The sequence below is a fragment of the Physeter macrocephalus genome, chromosome 2 (assembly GCF_002837175.3).
Source record: "Physeter macrocephalus isolate SW-GA chromosome 2, ASM283717v5, whole genome shotgun sequence".
NCBI lineage: Eukaryota > Metazoa > Chordata > Mammalia > Artiodactyla > Physeteridae > Physeter > Physeter macrocephalus.
In genome coordinates, this window is record NC_041215.1 from 70,857,060 (window position 1) to 70,876,031 (window position 18,972).

Sequence of the window (18,972 nt, forward strand, 5' to 3'; positions counted from 1 at the left end):
ATTTAAGTTTCAAAGGTTTTTCCTGGTCCATATGGTTCCTTGATATTCCTAGATAAGATGGAGTGTGAAATAGTACCTATGATGATTTTGGATTTTCTGTGTTCAGCTTAATGATGCTGATTTTATAAGATGGAAAATACCAAAAACATATTACAGATAGGAAAAAATGTGTGTCCAAATCTAGATAAAGAGAAGGAAAGAGACATTGAATATGGTTTTCCAACCTTTTATAAATTAGCTGGGATTGAGTTCCAGAAAAATGGTTCCACAGAAAAAAGAAAAGAGAAAGTTTCTTGGTATATTTTATGAAACCTTGATACTCAATGAGGATGAGAAAATGAAGCTACAGACTGCTCTGACTTTAGAATATAGATGCTGAAATAGAAAATGAAATATTATCAAATGCAATCAAGCAATGTTTAAGAAAAAAATCATGTCTAAGAAGAGTTTTTTCCAATAAGTGCAAGAGTAGTTCAGTAATAGAAAAATCTATTAGTATAAGTCATCACATTAACAGATTAAAGGAGAAAAAAGCTTATGACTGACCATTTCAAAATAGGTAGAAAAGCGTACAATCCAGTATTTATTTTGACAAGCGTGCTAAGCACTCTATTATTAAAGTAGAACTTCCTTAACCTAATAAGGAATATATACCAAAACCTATAGCAAGTGACATATTTTAAAGTGAAGAGTTAGAAATATTACAATTAAAGGCAGAAACTAGATGAGGATCTTCACTATCACTGTTTTCAGAATATACTATTGGAACTCTTAGCTAATGCAATAAAACAAGACAGTGATAAGATATGTAATCATTGGAAAGTGATAAATTATTTGGACACAACATAATTATGTACACAGAAAATTCAGGGGAATCTACTGACAAGCTATTGGAATTAATAAGAGCATTCAGCAACTTCACTGGATACAAGCTCAATATACAAAAATTAATAGGGTTGATGTATACAAAAAAGAACCCGTTAAAATGTTTTTTAAATGGCAGTCACAACAAAAACACTAAATATTTTTAAAGATATGCATAATATTAATGGCATGACATAATTTTATTGAAAGACAAACAAATGGAGAGATATACCATATCCATATTTATGAATGGGAAGACTCAATATCACGTAGATGTCAATTCTCTCCAAATTAATATTTAATTTCAAAGAATAAAACATAATATCTATGGAGGAGAGATTGTTTTAAACCTATAAAGGCAAAAACCATAAAGGTAAAAATTGATAAACCTGATAAAATCAATGGAAGGTAAATATTAATATAAAATGTCTGTATAATAAAATAATCCATATTCAAAGTTAAAAAATAAAGAAAAGCTAAAAATTGGGAGATGAAATATGTCTTGCATATAACCAAGAAAGGGTTATTATCCAGTGTATATTAAATGCTACTGCATATCACAATAAAAAGATAGTCCAGTGAACAACAGACAACAGGTAATTGACAGAAAAGGAAATGAGAATGGCCAACAAATATGCTGTATGTTGCTCACCCTCCTTCATAATTAGAAAAACTCAAATGAAATACATTAAAAAAAAAATTTACACCTAATTCAATAATAGCAATGTTGAGAAGTTGCTAGGACAAGATACAATTATTATGGAGGGAACTGTAAACTGTAAAACAGTTTGGAGAAGATCTTGGCAATATCTAGTAAAGTTTAAGGTACTCAAAGCTTATAAGCAAACAATTACATTTCTAAATTTCTAAACCATCAGACTGTATGCTGTAGAGCAATTAAAAAGAGTCACCCAGTGCTAATTTTATCAAAATGGAAATATACTGAATACAATATTGAGGGAAAAATAGTGAGTTATATTAGACAATGTACATTTTTTTTACCATAGTGATTATTTATGTATATTTTACAAACATACTAATCAATACTAATACTATTGCCAATACATAAATGCATAGTATAAGTATAGAAGCATGAACAGGAATGATTCAAACAACTTAAGAATAATAGTTATGTCTGGGAAAAGAAAAATGAATCCAATTTAAGAATTATAGTTACTGCTATGGAAAGAGAAGTAAATTGACTTTTAAATATGATAGTCTATTGTTGATAAAGACTGGAACCAAATATAGAAAATTATTTCAAAAAGATTTAGCCCAATTTAAAGCTTTCTGAACTTTACATAATTATACAATATTTTCTACATGAAACCTTTCTGGATTTGAACTTAATTTTTTTTTTTGCGGTATGCGGGCCTCTCTCTGTTGTGGCCTCTCCCGTTGCCGAGCACAGGCTCCGGACGCGCAGGCTCAGCGGCCATGGCTCACGGGCCCAGCCGCTCCGCGGCATGTGGGATCTTCCCGGACCGGGGCACGAACCCGTGTCCCCTGCATCGGCAGGCGGACTCTCAACCACTGCGCCACCAGGGAAGCCCTGAACTTAATTTTTAAGCTTAAATTTCCATAAATAGTCTATAACTGAAATTACATTCTTCCTGCTGGAAAGTCATTCAAATCATTCAATTTTCAACAAATATTTGCTGAACACTACCAATGTGACAATCAGTGTTATGACCACTGGAAATGCTGCAGAGAAAAAGACAAAACGAAGAGGTCAAATATTTTTTATTCTGTATGATAATCTAGAATAGCAGCATACAATAGTGTGTTGGGGAGGAAGACATTTTCCGCTATTCTAGGTTCTTCTGGCTGCTCTAAGAGTTAAATTGACATGAGACAGATTAACAGGAGAAAATCAAACAGAAGTTTAATGACAGGTATACATGGGAGAGACCCAGGGGAACTGAGTAACTCGCCAAAATGGCCAAAACCCTCATCTTAAATACCAACTTTAGCTAAAGACAAACAAGGATGTTGGGGGTAGTGGTTTCAGACTTCGAAGGGGAGGAAGGCAATTCACATGAAGATGGAAAAGTAAATGTTTGGTAAAGAAATGTTTGCTGGGCCATGTGGGGACATGGGACATTTAGCAGACCCTGATCTCTAGCCCTTGCCAAGTTTCTCCACCACACCTAGCACATATTCTTTGCAGGTATCTCTGGTGATAGCTCTATTACAGGAACGTCCCTCTATCTGAATTCTTTTAGGCAGTGAGGAGGAAGGTCCAAGGTACTTCCTGAGTCTTTCAGCTCGAAATAATCCACCTGCCAAAGAGACACATTTTGGCATGGCAAATTTTGCTCCCCTACAATTGCTTTCTGTGCTGATGGAAATGTTCTACATCTGTGTTGTGCAATATGGTGACCACTATACACATGTGGCTACTAAGCATTTAAAATTATGGCTAGAGTTAATTAATTTTTAATTCTATTTAATTTTATCTAATTTAAATAGTCACATGTGGGGGGAGATAAATTAGGAGTTTGGGATTAACATATATACACACTACTATATATAAAATAGGTAAACAACAACGACCTACTGTATAGCACAGGGAACTATTACTCAATATCTTGTAATAACCTATAATGGAAAAGAATCTGAAAGAGACTACATATATATTTATATATATACATTTATATGTATAACTGAATCACTTTGCTGTAAACAACACTGTAAATTAACATTTGCAACTAACAACATTGTCAATTAACTATACTTCAATAAAAAATCATAAAATAAAAAAAATAGTCACATGTGGCTGGTTGCTACTGTGTTGGACAACATAGGTCTAAAAGGAGTGGTATAGGTAACTTTTGTTGCAGAAAACCTAATTAGCTTCTAATGGTCTAGAAGAGTTAAAGAAATTACTTAAAGAGGGTTTATTTTTCCTGCAGTGTAGCTTATGTGGTAAGTTTCAGCTACTATTTACCAACTGAACTTCCTGAGAGGCAAGTAGAAGAATGGAGGAGATGAGTGTAACAGTAGACAAGAAGAATACTTTGTTAACTTATAAAGAACCATGGCTACTAGAGAATTTGAGAAAGAAAAAAACAAGAAGAAAAGCAAAAGAAGATGAAGAAAGCAAAAAAATAAACTGGGAGAAACAAATCAAAATTGTCATTATGAATACAGACATAGGGGGAAAACACAGTACACAGTCATATTGAAATATTATTAAAGATGAACCAAGTAAAGACTAATCTGTTATTACAAAGTGATTAAACTCTAGGATGAGCACTTTCCTTTTTTTTTAATTTTAAAGAATAATTCACAATAAGTAACCTGTAACAGGAAATTGTTTTCAAATGATTTTTCAAAATCAAACATATTAACATACAACTCTTCAGGAGTATTTCTTTTGTACAAAGAGAGGCTAATTTTCTTCTGAAGAAACCCCCAAATAAGAACTACTCTCTGGTTTCTTTTTGTTTTAGATTCTTCTGTTGGCGCCATCAAAGTTCATTTCCCTGAGAACTGAAACCAACCACATTTACTGGTGTGTGTCTAGAGTTTGCAACGGAAGCCAACAGTTTTGAAGTTAGTGCACTGCGGTCCATAGCATCTCTTCAGCAAGTGTTAATGTTACCTAGTAATGCATAAACCAGCTCTTTATTCCCATTTGGCTCCTACCTGCTTCTTTCATTTAATGTGATTATTTGCTGGCTATAGATAAAACTGTGATTAATATTATCAATAAGGGACAACTAGAACAATAATGAACTTAATTTCCACTGTGAAGGAACTTTCTCTCGACTAAGGAAAAACATATGGAATACAGCGAGCTGAAATAGAAAAAGATAATGAGCTTTGGGGTCAGGTGGATTTGGATTAAAAATTTTTTTTTTTTAGGAACATAAATTACCATTTTTCTTTTCCAACGGTACAAAACAATTTTGTCAAAAACAATTTCCAACTTAAAATGAAGAGTAGAATAGAGGTTTCTAGTATAATTTCCAAGATTAACCCTGTACAAATGATATACATATTTTAGAAGTTCCAATACTTGATGGGGAATTTTTTTTTTTTTTTTTTTTGTGGTATGCGGGTCTCCCTCTGCTGTGGCCCCGCGGCATGTGGGATCCTCCCAGACCGGGGCGCGAACCCGGTTCCCCTGCATCGGCAGGCGGACGCGCAACCACTGCGCCACCAGGGAAGCCCTGCTGGGGAATTATTTTAAACACTAAACATCTTTGTGATTAAGGCTACTTTAATCTTATCAATTAACCTTCTAACAGCATACTGTGAGAGAACACAAGAAGATTAAAAACACCGTGCTGGGGCTTCCCTGGTGGCACAGTGGTTGAGAGTCTGCCTGTCAATGCGGGGGACACGGGTTCGTGCCCTGGTCCGGGAGGATCCCACATGCCGCGGAGCAACTGGGCCCGTGAGCCATGGCCGCTGAGCCTGCGCGTCTGGAGCCTGTGCTCCGCAATAAGAGAGGCTGCGATAGTGACAGGCCCGCGCACCGCGATGAAGAGTGGCCCCCCCTCGCCGCAACTAGAGAAAGCCCTCGCACAGAAACGAAGACCCAACACAGCCAATAAATAAATAAATAAATTTATAAAACAAACAAAAAGAACACCGTGCTGTTTTCTGCACAAGAGAGACCCAGGTGATGCGGTGACACGAGCGTGTCTGGCCTGATCAGTAACACGGCAGACTTCATCTTCAGACCAGCCCACCTGCACAGGGGGCCGCACAGACCCGTTCTCTCTCTCTCTCTCTTCTCTAACTTGGAACAGTAAACATTATTTTAGATCATCTTAGCAAACCAGGGGCAAGCTTACAAACCTCAAGTCTCACGGTCACTCTAGGTGGGACCTCACACACCTGGGGTGTCTGATTTCAAATAAGCCTCGGAAGACCCTCTCATGCTGACCTGCCCCTTTCACTGCTCTCCAGGTGAGAGGGTCAAGGGCCTTCTCACCCTTCTGAAGGCTGTCACCACACAAGAGGCCAGCATATCTCTTGATGTCCACACAGGCGCCGGTGGACATTGCCACACAAGGGCAAAGAAGTGTGAGGCCTGGGGAAGCCCTGCTCCCTGGTTTGGAGGCTGCGGGAGCCCTGGCCCTGCCCCTCCTCCTCGCTTCCCCTCCCCTCCTCTCTTCAGGCCTTGCCCTATGCCTCTCGCATCAGGTCAGAGTGTGCTGACCGTGGTGTCTGTGTGGGCATCCTGGTGGCCATCAGGCCTGCCCGGGGGTCAGCCAAGGTGCGTGAGGCCATGCAGGGTCACGGATCAAACAGGTGGGCATTGTGCACTCAAGACAAGGAAAGACCCTCAAAAGAAAGTGAAACTAAAATAAGAACTTCTGCCTAAGAATATTTGTCTTTAGAAGGTAAATAAAATAATTACATTTCTTAAAATATAATTTTCTGACTGACATTCCTAAATCCTACATGTACATTACTTCCTAACTGCAAATTTTCAAAAGGCAATTAATAAAAAGACAATTTGGGTCATTCTTAAATAATATGAGCATAAACTTTTTAAAAATTAGATTATGATTTCCAGTCTTTATATACAGATTCTACGGAGAGATGGCTATTGAAAACAAAATAAAATAAAATAAAAACCAAAGGTGCAAATGAAGTCTCACTCCTGCAGGGAAGTAAAGCTCTTTCTGAATCAGACAGGAAAGTAAGAAACCGGACCCAGCCGTGCAATGTCTCCACCAGCGACCGTCCGAGAGCAGCGTCTGTGGTCATGCCTAAGACGCTCCAGCAAAAGGAGAAAACAAAGAAAAAAAGAAAGATATGAGAAACTGGAAGTAGGGTGTCTAACACAAAAAGAGAGGTGAAAGGAAGTCCTAGAAAGACAATGGGGCAGCAAACTGAGAAATCACTCTATCTAGAAAGGAGCAAGAGGACAAAGGCTCTGAGAGGAGGTCTCTAGGAAAAATAACAAGATTGGTAGATTATCTTATATGTTAGAGCATTTGGAAAAGGAGTAACAAAAATAATTAAAGTCAAAAGCTAAACTAGGAGAAAATATTTTTATTTATTTATTAAAAAAAATTTTTTTTTTTTGCGGTACACGGGCCTCTCACTGCTGTGGCCTCTCCCGTTGTGCAGCACAGGCTCCGGACACGCAGGCTCAGCGGCCATGGCTCACGGGCCCAGCCGCTCCGCGGCATGTGGGATCCTCCTGGACCGGGGCACGAACCCGCGTCCCCTGCATCGGCAGGCGGACTCTCAACCACTGCACCACCAGGGAAGCCCGAGAAAATATTTTTAAAAGACGCATTTCACAAAGGACTCATTATATCCAAAATATACAAAGAACACTTCAGACTCAACAATAAGCACACAAACAACTCAATTTAAAAATGGCCAAAGATCCACTGACCCCCTAATAGACCCCTCACCAAAGAACAGATCCTGAGAGCAAACAGGCATATGAAAAGATGCTCCAAACCATATGTCACCAGGGAAGTGCAAATTAAAACAACACTGAGATACCACTACACACCTTGAAAGAAAGAAAAAAAAAAGTACAGCCATTAGACTGGCCAAAATCTAGAACACTGACAACTCCAAATGTTGGTGAGGATGTGGAGCAATACAAACCCTCATTCTTTGCTAGTGGAAATGAAAATTGGTACAGCTACTTTGGTAGACAGTTTGATGGTTTCTTATAAAACTAAACATACTCTTATCATAGGATCCAGCAATCACATTGCTTGGTGTTTACCCAAAGAATCTGAAAACATATGATCCACACAAAAACCTGCCACACTGATGTTTACAGCAGCTTTCTTCATAATTACCAAAACTCGAAGGCCACCAAGATGGCCTCCAGGTGAATGGGTAAATAAACTCTGGTACATCCAGATGATAGAATATTACTCAGTACTAAAAAGAGATGAGCTATCAAGCCACGAAAAAACAGGAACCTTAAATGCATATTACTAAGTGCAAGAAGCCATTCTGAAAAGGCTACATACTATATGATTTCAACTGTATTTCATTCTGGAAAAGGCAAAACTGTGGAGATAGTAAAAAGATCAGTAGTTGCCAGTGGTTAGGGGTGGGGGAGAAGGGATGAATAGAGGAAACACAAAGGATTTTTAGGGCACTGAAAATACACTATATGATAATATAATTATGGATACATGTCATTACACATTTGTCCAAACCCACAGAATGTACAATACCAAGAGTGAACTCTAAGGTAAACTATGGACTTTGGGTGATTATGATGGACTAACCTAGATTCATCAACTGTCACCAATGTACCACTCTAGTAGGGGATGTTGATAATGGGGGAGCCTATGCATGTGTGGGGCAGGGCATTTGTGGGAAATCTCTGTACCGCTCTCTCAACTTTGTTGTGAACCTAAAACTGCTTTGAAAAAATCAATTTTTTTTAAGCTAAACTGAACATCCAACTAAACATGATTAAAAACAAAACCAAAAGCAAGTCTTGATTCTAGAAAAAATGTACCAAAAGGGAAATATAACTAACTTTGAAACTTGTGTTAAGTCTTCACATATTATGATATGGAAGAAGAAGAAAAATAATTTGAAAGAGCTAAATCCTCATCTACTATATGACAACAGTGAGAATCCAGAAATAGCAGTTACAAGCACATTACCTAGAAGTAAAAATGTAAATGCCAAAAGATACAGCTGAAATAGGAAAGGATTTGGTAGGAGGCAGCTCTATTTCATTAAAAGCAATTTGTAATATTTGATGTTGTAAAAACATGTGAATATTCTTTTGAGAAAAATAAATCCAAATGAAAGCAATATTGGGAAGAGGCAGGATCTTTTAAAAAGTCTTACAAAACTTCAAATAAATCATGGCAACATAATGAAGGTTTATTATAAGGTTCAGATCATTTAAGAAGCAATGCTTCCAGTGTTTCAACATATTTTAACACTGACAGAAATACAGATTGGCTTGTAGCAGTTTGCAAATACTTTTACAAGAATGATTGCTTCTCTTACTCTGAAAAATCCAGACATGCTTAGTTATAAAATTTTTAGAAGCCTTTTCCTTATGTGTGCGAGGTGGGTGGGGAGGTTTTCGGGGCTTAAATTCATTTTGCAAAATTATCTCAGTTTGGGTTCTTGGATTCAGGTTTTGCATCCTATTTTGAAAGACATACTTTTCCTTATCTCTATAACAGTAGATTTGTAGTAATAAGCAAGTAGGAAGCAAGTCCCACCAAAGACATCTCCAGTCTTCACAGACTGGAGAAAACAAGCTGCATAGGGATTGCTTCTGATCACCAGAACATCTGACCTCCGATCAGGAGGATCGGACACCACATGCGTCTGCTGTACCTGACCAAACTCTTTTCAGCTAAACACAGGCACCTTCCAAATCATACAATCTCGGCAGAGCCTGCGTTTTTGTTAAGAGAGCCTTACATATTAACCTCTTCAACCAGATACATCTGGGAGTTAAGTGCTCTGGCTGGCACACAAAGGCTCCACGTTTCCTGTCACACCACAAGCTATTAGTGACATAAGCAGATCTGCCCACTTCCCTAGCTCCGCATCAGCTGACAGCTCTCTGCCATTTCCTCGCCCCCAGCTCACTTTTCTTCTGAGTCTGTTCTATAGCCAGCTGTGGTCCACATGAACACATACAGCTGTTCAGGAACATTCTTCCTGGGTATCACCCTAAACATCAAAACTGATCCTTTTGTTTTTAAACGCAAGTGCTCAAGGTTTATATTAAAATAAATGTAATTTCAGATGTGAGCTCCAGATGATGGTAGTTGACCCTTGAACAATGCAGGGTTTAGGGGCACTGACCCTCAGAGCAGTCGAAAATCCAAGTATAACTTACAGTTGACCCTCCCTATCTGAGTTTCGCATTCATGGATTCAACCAATTGTGATTGTGTAGTACTGCAGTATCTACTATTGAAAAAAAAAAATCGCAAATAAATGGACCCGAGCAGTTCAAACGCATGTTGTTCAAGGGTCAATTGTATTTACCATTGGGGTTCTCCTTGGGTTGTACCTCTCTTCACATTATTATTATTATTATTATTATTGGCTATGCCATGCGGCATGTGGGACCCCAGTTCCCCGACCAGGGATCGAACCCGTGCCCCCCTCCCTCCCCACCAACAGTGGAAGTGCAGAGTCCCAACCACTGGACCGGCAGGGAATTCCCCACCTTATTATTATATGCTGTCCCTGTACAATCCTGTTCGTATCAGACTCTCCCTAAACTCCAAACTTGCATTTCCAAAACTTCTTTTTCCTCTCTCTCCACCCCAAGGGTTACTCAAAATTGATATTAAAATTAAAAACTTATGTTTTTTCCAGACCTGCTTCCTTTTTTATACTGGTTAACAACTTAAAAGAAGCTGGGGGGCTTCCCTGGTGGCGCAGTGGTTGCGCGTCCGCCTGCCGATGCAGGGGTTCGCGCCCCGGTCTGGGAGGATCCCACGTGCCGCGGAGCGGCTGGGCCCGTGAGCCATGGCCGCTGAGCCTGCGCGTCCGGAGCCTGTGCTCCGCAACGGGAGAGGCCACAACAGAGGAAGCCCCAGGAAATATTTGTGTTTGGCAGTAAAGAGGTGCTGAGGGACTTCCCTGGTGGTCCAGTGGTTAAGACTCTGCACTTCCACTGCAGGGGTGAGAGTTCAATCCCTGGTCCGGGAAGTAAGATCCTGCAGGCGGCCACAAAAAAAAAAAAAAAAAAAAAAAAAGCTGCTGGGGTTTTTCCTCGATGTTCCCAAGCATTTAGTAGATGCTTACTGGATGAACAGACTTTTTCATTTTCTCCTTTTGGTGGTGAGTTCTGGACCATCTACAATTCTGGTTGTCCAAGCTGGAAACCTTGGCAACACCCTCCTCTTTTTCCTTTTCTTTTCTGCCAACCTTGCCTTTATACTGTCCCAGTTGTCTTTTGCCTGGATGCTTGCCTCCAGATAGCCTCCTCCCAGGCCTTTAACCCCCATCTATCCTCACCTCTGCGGTGCGAGAAGTCCAAAATGAAGACTCGCTGTGGTTACTGTCCTGCTGAAGAACTTTCAATGTCCCATCAACTAAAGCACAAATCCAACTTTCTTGGCACTACATGTAAAGCTTTCCTTCCATGTTGGTCTCTACCAACCTCTCTACAATCATTTCTTTGTTCACTCCAGCTGAACTTTCAACTCAGAATCACCAACATTCTAGTTACTTCCCTAACACAGAAGCTGTATAGGTGGTGGCGATGAGAGAGCAGAGGTCAGTGGATTAGGACAGCACCATATTCGGCAGTTTTTTAAAAGAGATACTATGGAGACATGACCATTGTTAAAACTATGATAAAATATATATTTGAGGAGAAACATAAAAGCAAGATAGAGTTTTTGAGAAAATTCTCAAGGGATGCACTTTTACTTTCTTTGATAGCTCCCCCAACCAGTGGCAGTGTCCTTCCTCTCCAAGTACCTCCTGTTAACGTTAAATCTTTAGGTCATTATACACATCACACCTCTGGGCCTCACTCATTTCTGCCAACAGTAGCTTCCCACTCCTCCCTCCTCTCCTTTTTTGACCCAGCTAATCCCAGTACATTGTTTTAAAAACAGCAGATCACATACTGTCTTATCTTGAAATACTACCTGCCTGCCCAGGTTGGGCTAAGGGCCCTTCCTGTTTCCATTGCGTTTTGCCATAATTCTATTAAATATTATATTGAGATTTAACTGTCTATTCTCCCCATTCACAAACTATAAATATCTGAGGTCATGGACTGTGCTTTCCTCATCTTGGCAGCTTCAATACCTAGAAGAGTGACTGGCATAAGCCAGACATTTAATAAATGCCTATTAGCTGAAAGAACAGGTGACTCGATTTTTGCTCTTTGGTTGTTAATCTGTACCACAGACCAGTCTGGCTTCTAATCGGAAATAACACACAGGTGGCACACTTCGCTAAGGCAGCCATTTATAAAAAATAATCGATGATAAGTGGGATGAGTCCTTAACACTGAGCAACCCAGGCTGCTCCTCCAGTTCCACTAACAAAGGGACTGGACTGATCTCCTCGGAGAACATACTGTCTTACAGCTGTTTTTTTCTATTTTCATGCAGATTCAAGTCACATGATGGTTCTGTTTGTTGCTTTATGTCAGCAATTGGTCTGGGAAAACTTAACACTAGCTCTAGCAGTGCTACAGAACAGAGTCAAATGGTATTTTAGCAAATGAGTGAGCAAATTTTGTTAGCATGGAAGCAGGCTTAGAAACATTTTCTTTGCCAGAGAATGTTTTTGTATGAAATATTTAATGTCCTAAGATCATTTTCATTATCTCATTACTTCAGTCCTCTCCAAGGAGCACTCTATATCATGAATTCCAACTTTTCAAGGTCTCCTGGGGGACTTTCACTCCATCTTCTGCCTTGGTCTATAACATGTTCCACACCTCCCATGGTAAAAACGGTATTTTTTAGACTACTTACTGCCTTAAGCCACTGTTTTGTCCTGAAATTTTCATTAATTGAGGCTCTTAAAAAACAAAAGGGTTTTGTTTTTTTTTTTTTTGGCCAAATTCACTTAGATCTTAATTCTCTCTAAGCTACCTTCCGCCTATATCATTTGATTGAAACCCCTGAAGGTCACCAGTAACCTCCTGTCACCTCAAGTGGACATCTGTAGTTTACACCACGCAAAGTCTACTCTCTCTTCCCGTGGCATCATCATTGCCTTGATTTCCTTTGGGATACCTTTTCCTCTGCTCAGAGTCTATGTGCTTTAGTTGAGCTGATCCCATCCTTAGCTTCAAAGGTAGGCATGTAACATAAACATAAGCAACTCAATACAAGGCATGATCGTCATGGGTCCTCACTAGAGCCAATCAGAACTAATACTGGAAGTGAGGTTTGAGTTAAATAAAAGAGAAAGCTCTTTCTATTTTTATGGACTTGGACTTGAATAGATGTAGGCTAAGATTGCCATTGCCATCTTGTCACAATGAGGGGGAAGTCTTTCAGACACTACAGCCAAAATAGGATATGAAGCCAAAGGATAAAAAAAGAAAAACTATGATTTTGTTGACTGAGCTCCTAAATCCAACCAAACCTAATAACAGAAATAGCCTTGAACTTTATAGCTGTGTGAGTCAACAAATTCTCTCTTGCCTCAACCAGTTATGGTTCTATGGTTGTTGTCGTTTGCAACAAAAAAGGCAATTATTTATGCATCATCAAAAAAAAATCAGTGGCTGGTATTTGCCAGAACTAATCATTCCCTTTTCAAATATGCACTATTCCTTTGTCTTTACCCATTTTTTTCTGATCCTTCTTTAATCCCCTCTAGTTCCTCTTTATATATAGCTATAATTGTGGAATTTCAGGGTTAGAATGAATAAGGGGTAACAAAACTAGTATGCATTGAGATCCTTGGAAAAGGCACATTTTATATACATAAATACCTGTTAAAAGTGTAGATACATTTTTTGAAATTGTGTTTGGAACACCACATTATTGATTAAAATGCTGTAAAAGAGATGTTATATGGAGGGAGACTAGTTATAAATTTGGACTGCATGCTATCATTTCCATCCTGAATGTAAAGAACTGAATATTAATGAGGCACAGAATGAAGGTTTTCACAGTGATAATGCCTCTGATTGTAGTTTGAAAAAAAATGGGAGAAATATGTTATTGCATTTTGATACTAGCACACTTTCTGGAAAGCAATTAGATTGCCTTGCCACCTCAGTTTTTAGAAAGCAAAAGGTTAGAAAACACAATAAAACTGAACATTATTTCCAAAAAGAAATGAAAGTCATTGGACTGTGAGATATTTGAAATCATATCAAAAGGCAGAGTTTATGGCCCTATGAGTTATGGAAAAGGAAATTGAATTGTATGTTTTATTTTTAAAACACAACCACTACAAAGGTGTTTCCATAGTAACAAGGTCAATACCAGTCGCCATTGCAGACCTTCCTCTTTTCTGATACTGGGTTTAAAGATCTTTTTCAAATACCACTTTAAAAGCCCTATGAAAAAGTACAGGGTTTCTGATCATTCATCTGAACAAAAAAATGAGGAAAAACACACATGGAGTATTGAATTTCTCATGTTTTATGGATTATAAGCATTCGTGGCTGTCATATTTTCAGAGAAAAGCCTGCCTGACTAGCTACTATGCCAGCCTCTAAACATGGGATTTGATTAGCCTGATTGTAAATCTGGACAAACAGAAGTTGTTTGCAGTAGTATTCAAACAGAAATAAAAGGCATCACAGTATTAAAAAGCACACTTCCTTAACATTTAAATATTGAAAGAGTTAACTAAATAATCCGTGTTATTAGAAAAATTTCAAAGACTCAGATAAAATATGATTATCAGCACTAGAGGAAGGTTAAAAAGATACAGGTCACATTTTGTTTACAACAGAAATAAATAGCTCTTGGCCATAAAAATCAATTCATTTAGCACCACCAGGAAGTGGCTTCTCCTTCCTCTTTCCTTTGTATCAAGATACACTGCCTATATGACAGTCATTTGTATCATCTTATCTACCCCACTAACCTGTGCACCCCTCAGAGCAGAGATACTTTCTCTTTGTGTTCACAATAGTATCTCGCACATATCTTGTATATAGAAGACACTGAAAAAAATAACTGAAGGATGAATCATGAAAAATAACGACACAACAGTAACTAAAATAACAAAATCTCTGGCCTATTTTTAGAAATGTGTCAGTTAAAATGTGTACTCATGATTTTAATCTCTTCAAACCAAGAGGCTCTAGATCCTTGTTCACAAACTCAAAACCATTAAGTAATAAATCCAGTTGCCTGACCTCTACATCAATTCCTTCAGAATCTCTGCAAGTAGGGCCCTGGCATCAGCATTTTTTAAAGCTACTCAGGTAATTCTAATGTGAAGCCAGAGTTGAAAATCATTGCTTTAAACTCTTCTGCTTGGGCTCAACTAATGGCTTATTTATTTACTTCCAACTTTTAGCTGCTTGCTTTTCTTTCCCTCAATATTCCCTCATAGTACTCTATTTACCAAATCTATAATACTTTTTATTATAACTTGATTTATTCTCTACATGATAAAGGCTTCAATTAAAATAGATCTGGCTTATAAAATTAAAAATTTTAAACAAAAATTATTATTGTATTTTGTTCAGTACACTTATTAGCCTTTCGTTGCTGTGAATTCAGCTTTTGAAAACCAGAGCCGAATACAGTACCAATATTATAGATGTTAAATACATCTAGTAGAATTTAATATGTGCTTTTGTGCTTTTAAGCTTACCTTTCCCAGGCCTGTAATGCCTTTTACACCCTTATCTATCTGGAAAAATTCAGATTCCTCTTTCAAAACGTCCAGATCATATTTCTCTTCCTCTAGGAAGCCTTCCTTAATTCAGACTATCAAGAACTCTCTTCTTCAGCACTGACACTGCCCCTCATTTATGCTTCTATTTTGCACTCCTAATACTGTATTGTCATTTCTTTTTCTTTTTTGTTTTTAAAATAAATCCCTCATCCATAGTTGATCGTGAACAATGTGCAGTAAGTGCTGCACAGCAAAATAGTTAGAAGCCATAGGTACTCAATAAGTGTTTACTAGATGAAGGAATAAATGGCCATATTGAAGTGAACCAGGTACATTTCAAAAACACTATCGCTATGGACTGAATTGTGCTCCCCACAAAATTCATATGTTGAAGCCCTAACCCAAATTCGTGATGGTATGTAAGGATGATGACTTTGGGAGATAATTAGGTTTAGAAGAGGTCATGAGGGTAGGACACTCTTAATGGGATTAGTGCCTTTATAAGAGGAGACACCAGAGAGCTTGCTGTCTCTCCCTCTGTCTGCCACATGAGGACACAGCAGGAAGGCAGGCATCCGCAAGTCAGGAAGAAATCCCTCACCAGAACCCAACCAAGCTGCCAGCCTCCAGAACTATGAGAAAATAAATACCTGTTGTTCATGTCACCCAGTCTGTAGTACTTTGTTCCAGCAGGCCAAACTGACTAAGACAACTATGAACTGGGATTAAGTTATTTGAAGAGAACATTAATATAAACATTACAGATATTTATGCTATCTCCTTTTATTGAAATCCTTAAAAAAAGTTTTTTTTTTTAAAGAAAAGACCATATGAAATGTAGTTAGTCTAGATATTTCATACTTCCTTTCAAATAAATTTAAGGCATAATTTTTGGTATTTTCCTGGTAAATTAAGAAGTCTGACATAAGTCATATATAGTGGAAGATGATGTGGTTTTGCAGAACAATGTTCAGTAGGAAAAAAATAAGTTACCTTGGGGATGGCATTATCAATTATAGCTATTCACCAGGTTTCTTTTTTTCTCACAGATAACAACTGAAGACCCAGCATGTTCCTTGCACTATGTTAGAGATTGTCTTAAGTTAATTTTATTTGTCTTATGTAGGATAAAGAGAATATTTAAGGTGTCATGGAAACTCCATAATGTATTATTTATTAATTTATTCAACAAATAGTTATTGTGCATTGTGGGAACCCAATTTTGTGTTTAAAGCTATTTTAAGCTAGTTTCATTATGGCATTCTCTTGGGACTGTGGATACAAACTACCCAGTCCTTATCTGATAAATCTATTCTATAATCAAAGCATAAGAACTGTGTGGTTTAGATCAGTAGAATCTCTACTTTGAATTTCACGGATAAGTAACATTTTTAAAATTTGTGGAACCAATGCCAAGTTCCCAACATTTTATTTGGCCAAATAATAATCTAAAAAACAAATAAATATCATTACCAACTATCACTATTAGTTCACAAATAACAAAGCATTTTAATACAATTAAAGAATATAATCTTAGTAGAGAATAAAGGGTGGTTTTCAAGGCGACTACATTTCATTAAATAGAGAAAAACATCCACTATATTCTTTATTCTTCTCATTTCAACCTAGACTGGTGAAAACTTTGTTAAGAACAAATCCATCTGTGAGATAGATACAGAAATTTCTACCATCTACCATTTCTCCTCCTTCTGCCATCTACCACTTCTCTACTTTGTTCCTATTTCTCACTATTCAAAATCCCTTCCTTATTTTAATTCTTTAGGCAGGCCATTAAAATAATAAGCAAACTCAGTTTAATCCCATCAGCTACTACTTAAATGTAATCATTTTCTCTCATTTTGTCAAATACTGAAGATACATGATGCTTCTGGTACCATCATAACTTTATGTTTCTGCATTTATATCATATGAACATCTGAATGATGGGTATAAATCTAATATCAACCAATGAAGCAACAAAACTTACATGTGTGGACCCAATGAAACTACCCTTGCCATCACAATTCCAAGAATCAGAGTTGTTAAAACTGTAGAAATAAGAGAGATCTGAAAAAGAAAATGTAAAGATATATGGTCAGTTTAGAATAGAGACAATTTTATTGAAAATATTAGGTGATTCACTTTTTACTTGAGTAAACTTATGTATAGTTTTTAAAATACAATTCTTTAGTATTCTTACAGATTGGTATTGATAATCTAAGGCAGGTAAATTTTTATCAGATCATAGTCTTAGTTCTTTTCCCCCCAAATAGAAAAAGTACCAAATATGACTATTTCATAAAGGGAAATTATATTTTCATTTTTATTCAGGTTTTATTTTAGTGTTGACTTGTGCTTTTTTCTATCTATAACTGCTTCTTGCTTCTGTTGTTATCCTACCCTGCCCCTCCCTACACAACGTCCCCCCATCCACTCACACACATTTTCGGATGCCTCTGCTTTTTCCTTGCTGCTTTCTAGCTCTATTAAGTCTAGTTTTCCTCTGTGGTTTTGTCCTTTGGTCTATGTTTCTAGAGTCTTCTCTGCTACTTCCTTTCTCTTCTGTCACTATTTTAACTGGTTACGATATAAACTGGTCTGTGTGTTCTTTGCACTCTCAACATTAAATCTGTGTTCTACTCTTAATTTTTTAAATGGATAAGCACAATTTAGAAATTTTTGTCTGATAAGAAAAATATTAAATTGCTTTTATTTCATTTGATTGTCATTAATCTTGTTTCCTGGGTTGTTAGTTTTTAACTAGAGAGAAGGTTCTATTATAAGTCCTCTGATCCACTCAGATATTGGGAAAGAATCCAGTCACATAGCTAGAAAGTGGCCAACGGGGAACTCAGATGCTCAGCCTGACTCCAGATCAGTGTTTCTAACTACTCTGCTTTGCTCATGGGAGATTTATTTAAATACATCAATATGACATTTTTAAGGGACACTTAGGGTCAAATTGTTCAAGTATTAGTAATATGATAGAATATTAGCTTTCTTTTCATAAATGCCTTGCCTTTTGCTCTCAGAAGAAAGCATTTATGTCTACATTGAGCATGTGGAATGGAAAACAGTTCAGACGTTTCAGAAAATTCACCAAAAAAGTCCCTTTTAATACACTTTAGTTTATTTCTGGATGCCTGTTATGGAAGGAAGGAGCATGGTCAGAAAACTCTGGAATATCATCCCCATTCTCAGCTCTACCTGGAAGGAGGGGCTTCATCACTGTGGATACACACGAAACATCACAGTGAAAAGTAAAATTAATTAACTGTTGGATTTTTCAAAATAGAATGTAAAAAAACATGAATAACTTAAAAAATTTTTTTTTCATCAGAATGCTTGGCATAATGAGGATGCAACACCAATAATATTCTGGGTAAAATACAAACAGTTCATGAGAGTAAGGAAATAAAATACAGCCAGATAAAGGCTAATGCATGCAGATAAGCATATGTGGTGAGTTGAATATGTACTTGGTTGGTTTCATTAGAAATAAATCACCATTTCCCTTTAGCAATAAGAATCATAAATATTGGCCAAATTCTCAACAATCAATCAAATATTGACATTTAAATTCACTGGATAAAAAATGGGTACAATAGACGTTGTAATTTACAAAAAAATTTTAAGCCAATGAAGTGATTCATTCTTACTTCATTAAAGTTAATGTAATTTTAAATTGTTTAAATGACTATCTACAAAGAATGATAGAAAATAGACTAGATTTTTCAGTAAATAGACTTGGTTTAAATAGAGTTCTTTATATTTTCTAAAATTAAAGTGTGCTGTCTGTGTCAGAGTATCTACCTTAAAAAAAGAAAAG

At 37.3% G+C, this 18,972-nt stretch overlaps 1 protein-coding gene across 1 annotated transcript in view; it reads right to left on the reverse strand.

The window, feature by feature from the left end:
* SLC38A11 (solute carrier family 38 member 11) overlaps positions 1-18,972 on the reverse strand; it is a 49,410-nt gene that overhangs the window by 17,844 nt on the left and 12,594 nt on the right. The window contains exon 6 of the mRNA XM_028496226.2: positions 17,131-17,210. Within this exon, the coding sequence (XP_028352027.1) occupies positions 17,131-17,210 (80 nt within the window). The remainder of the gene's footprint in view (positions 1-17,130; positions 17,211-18,972) is intronic.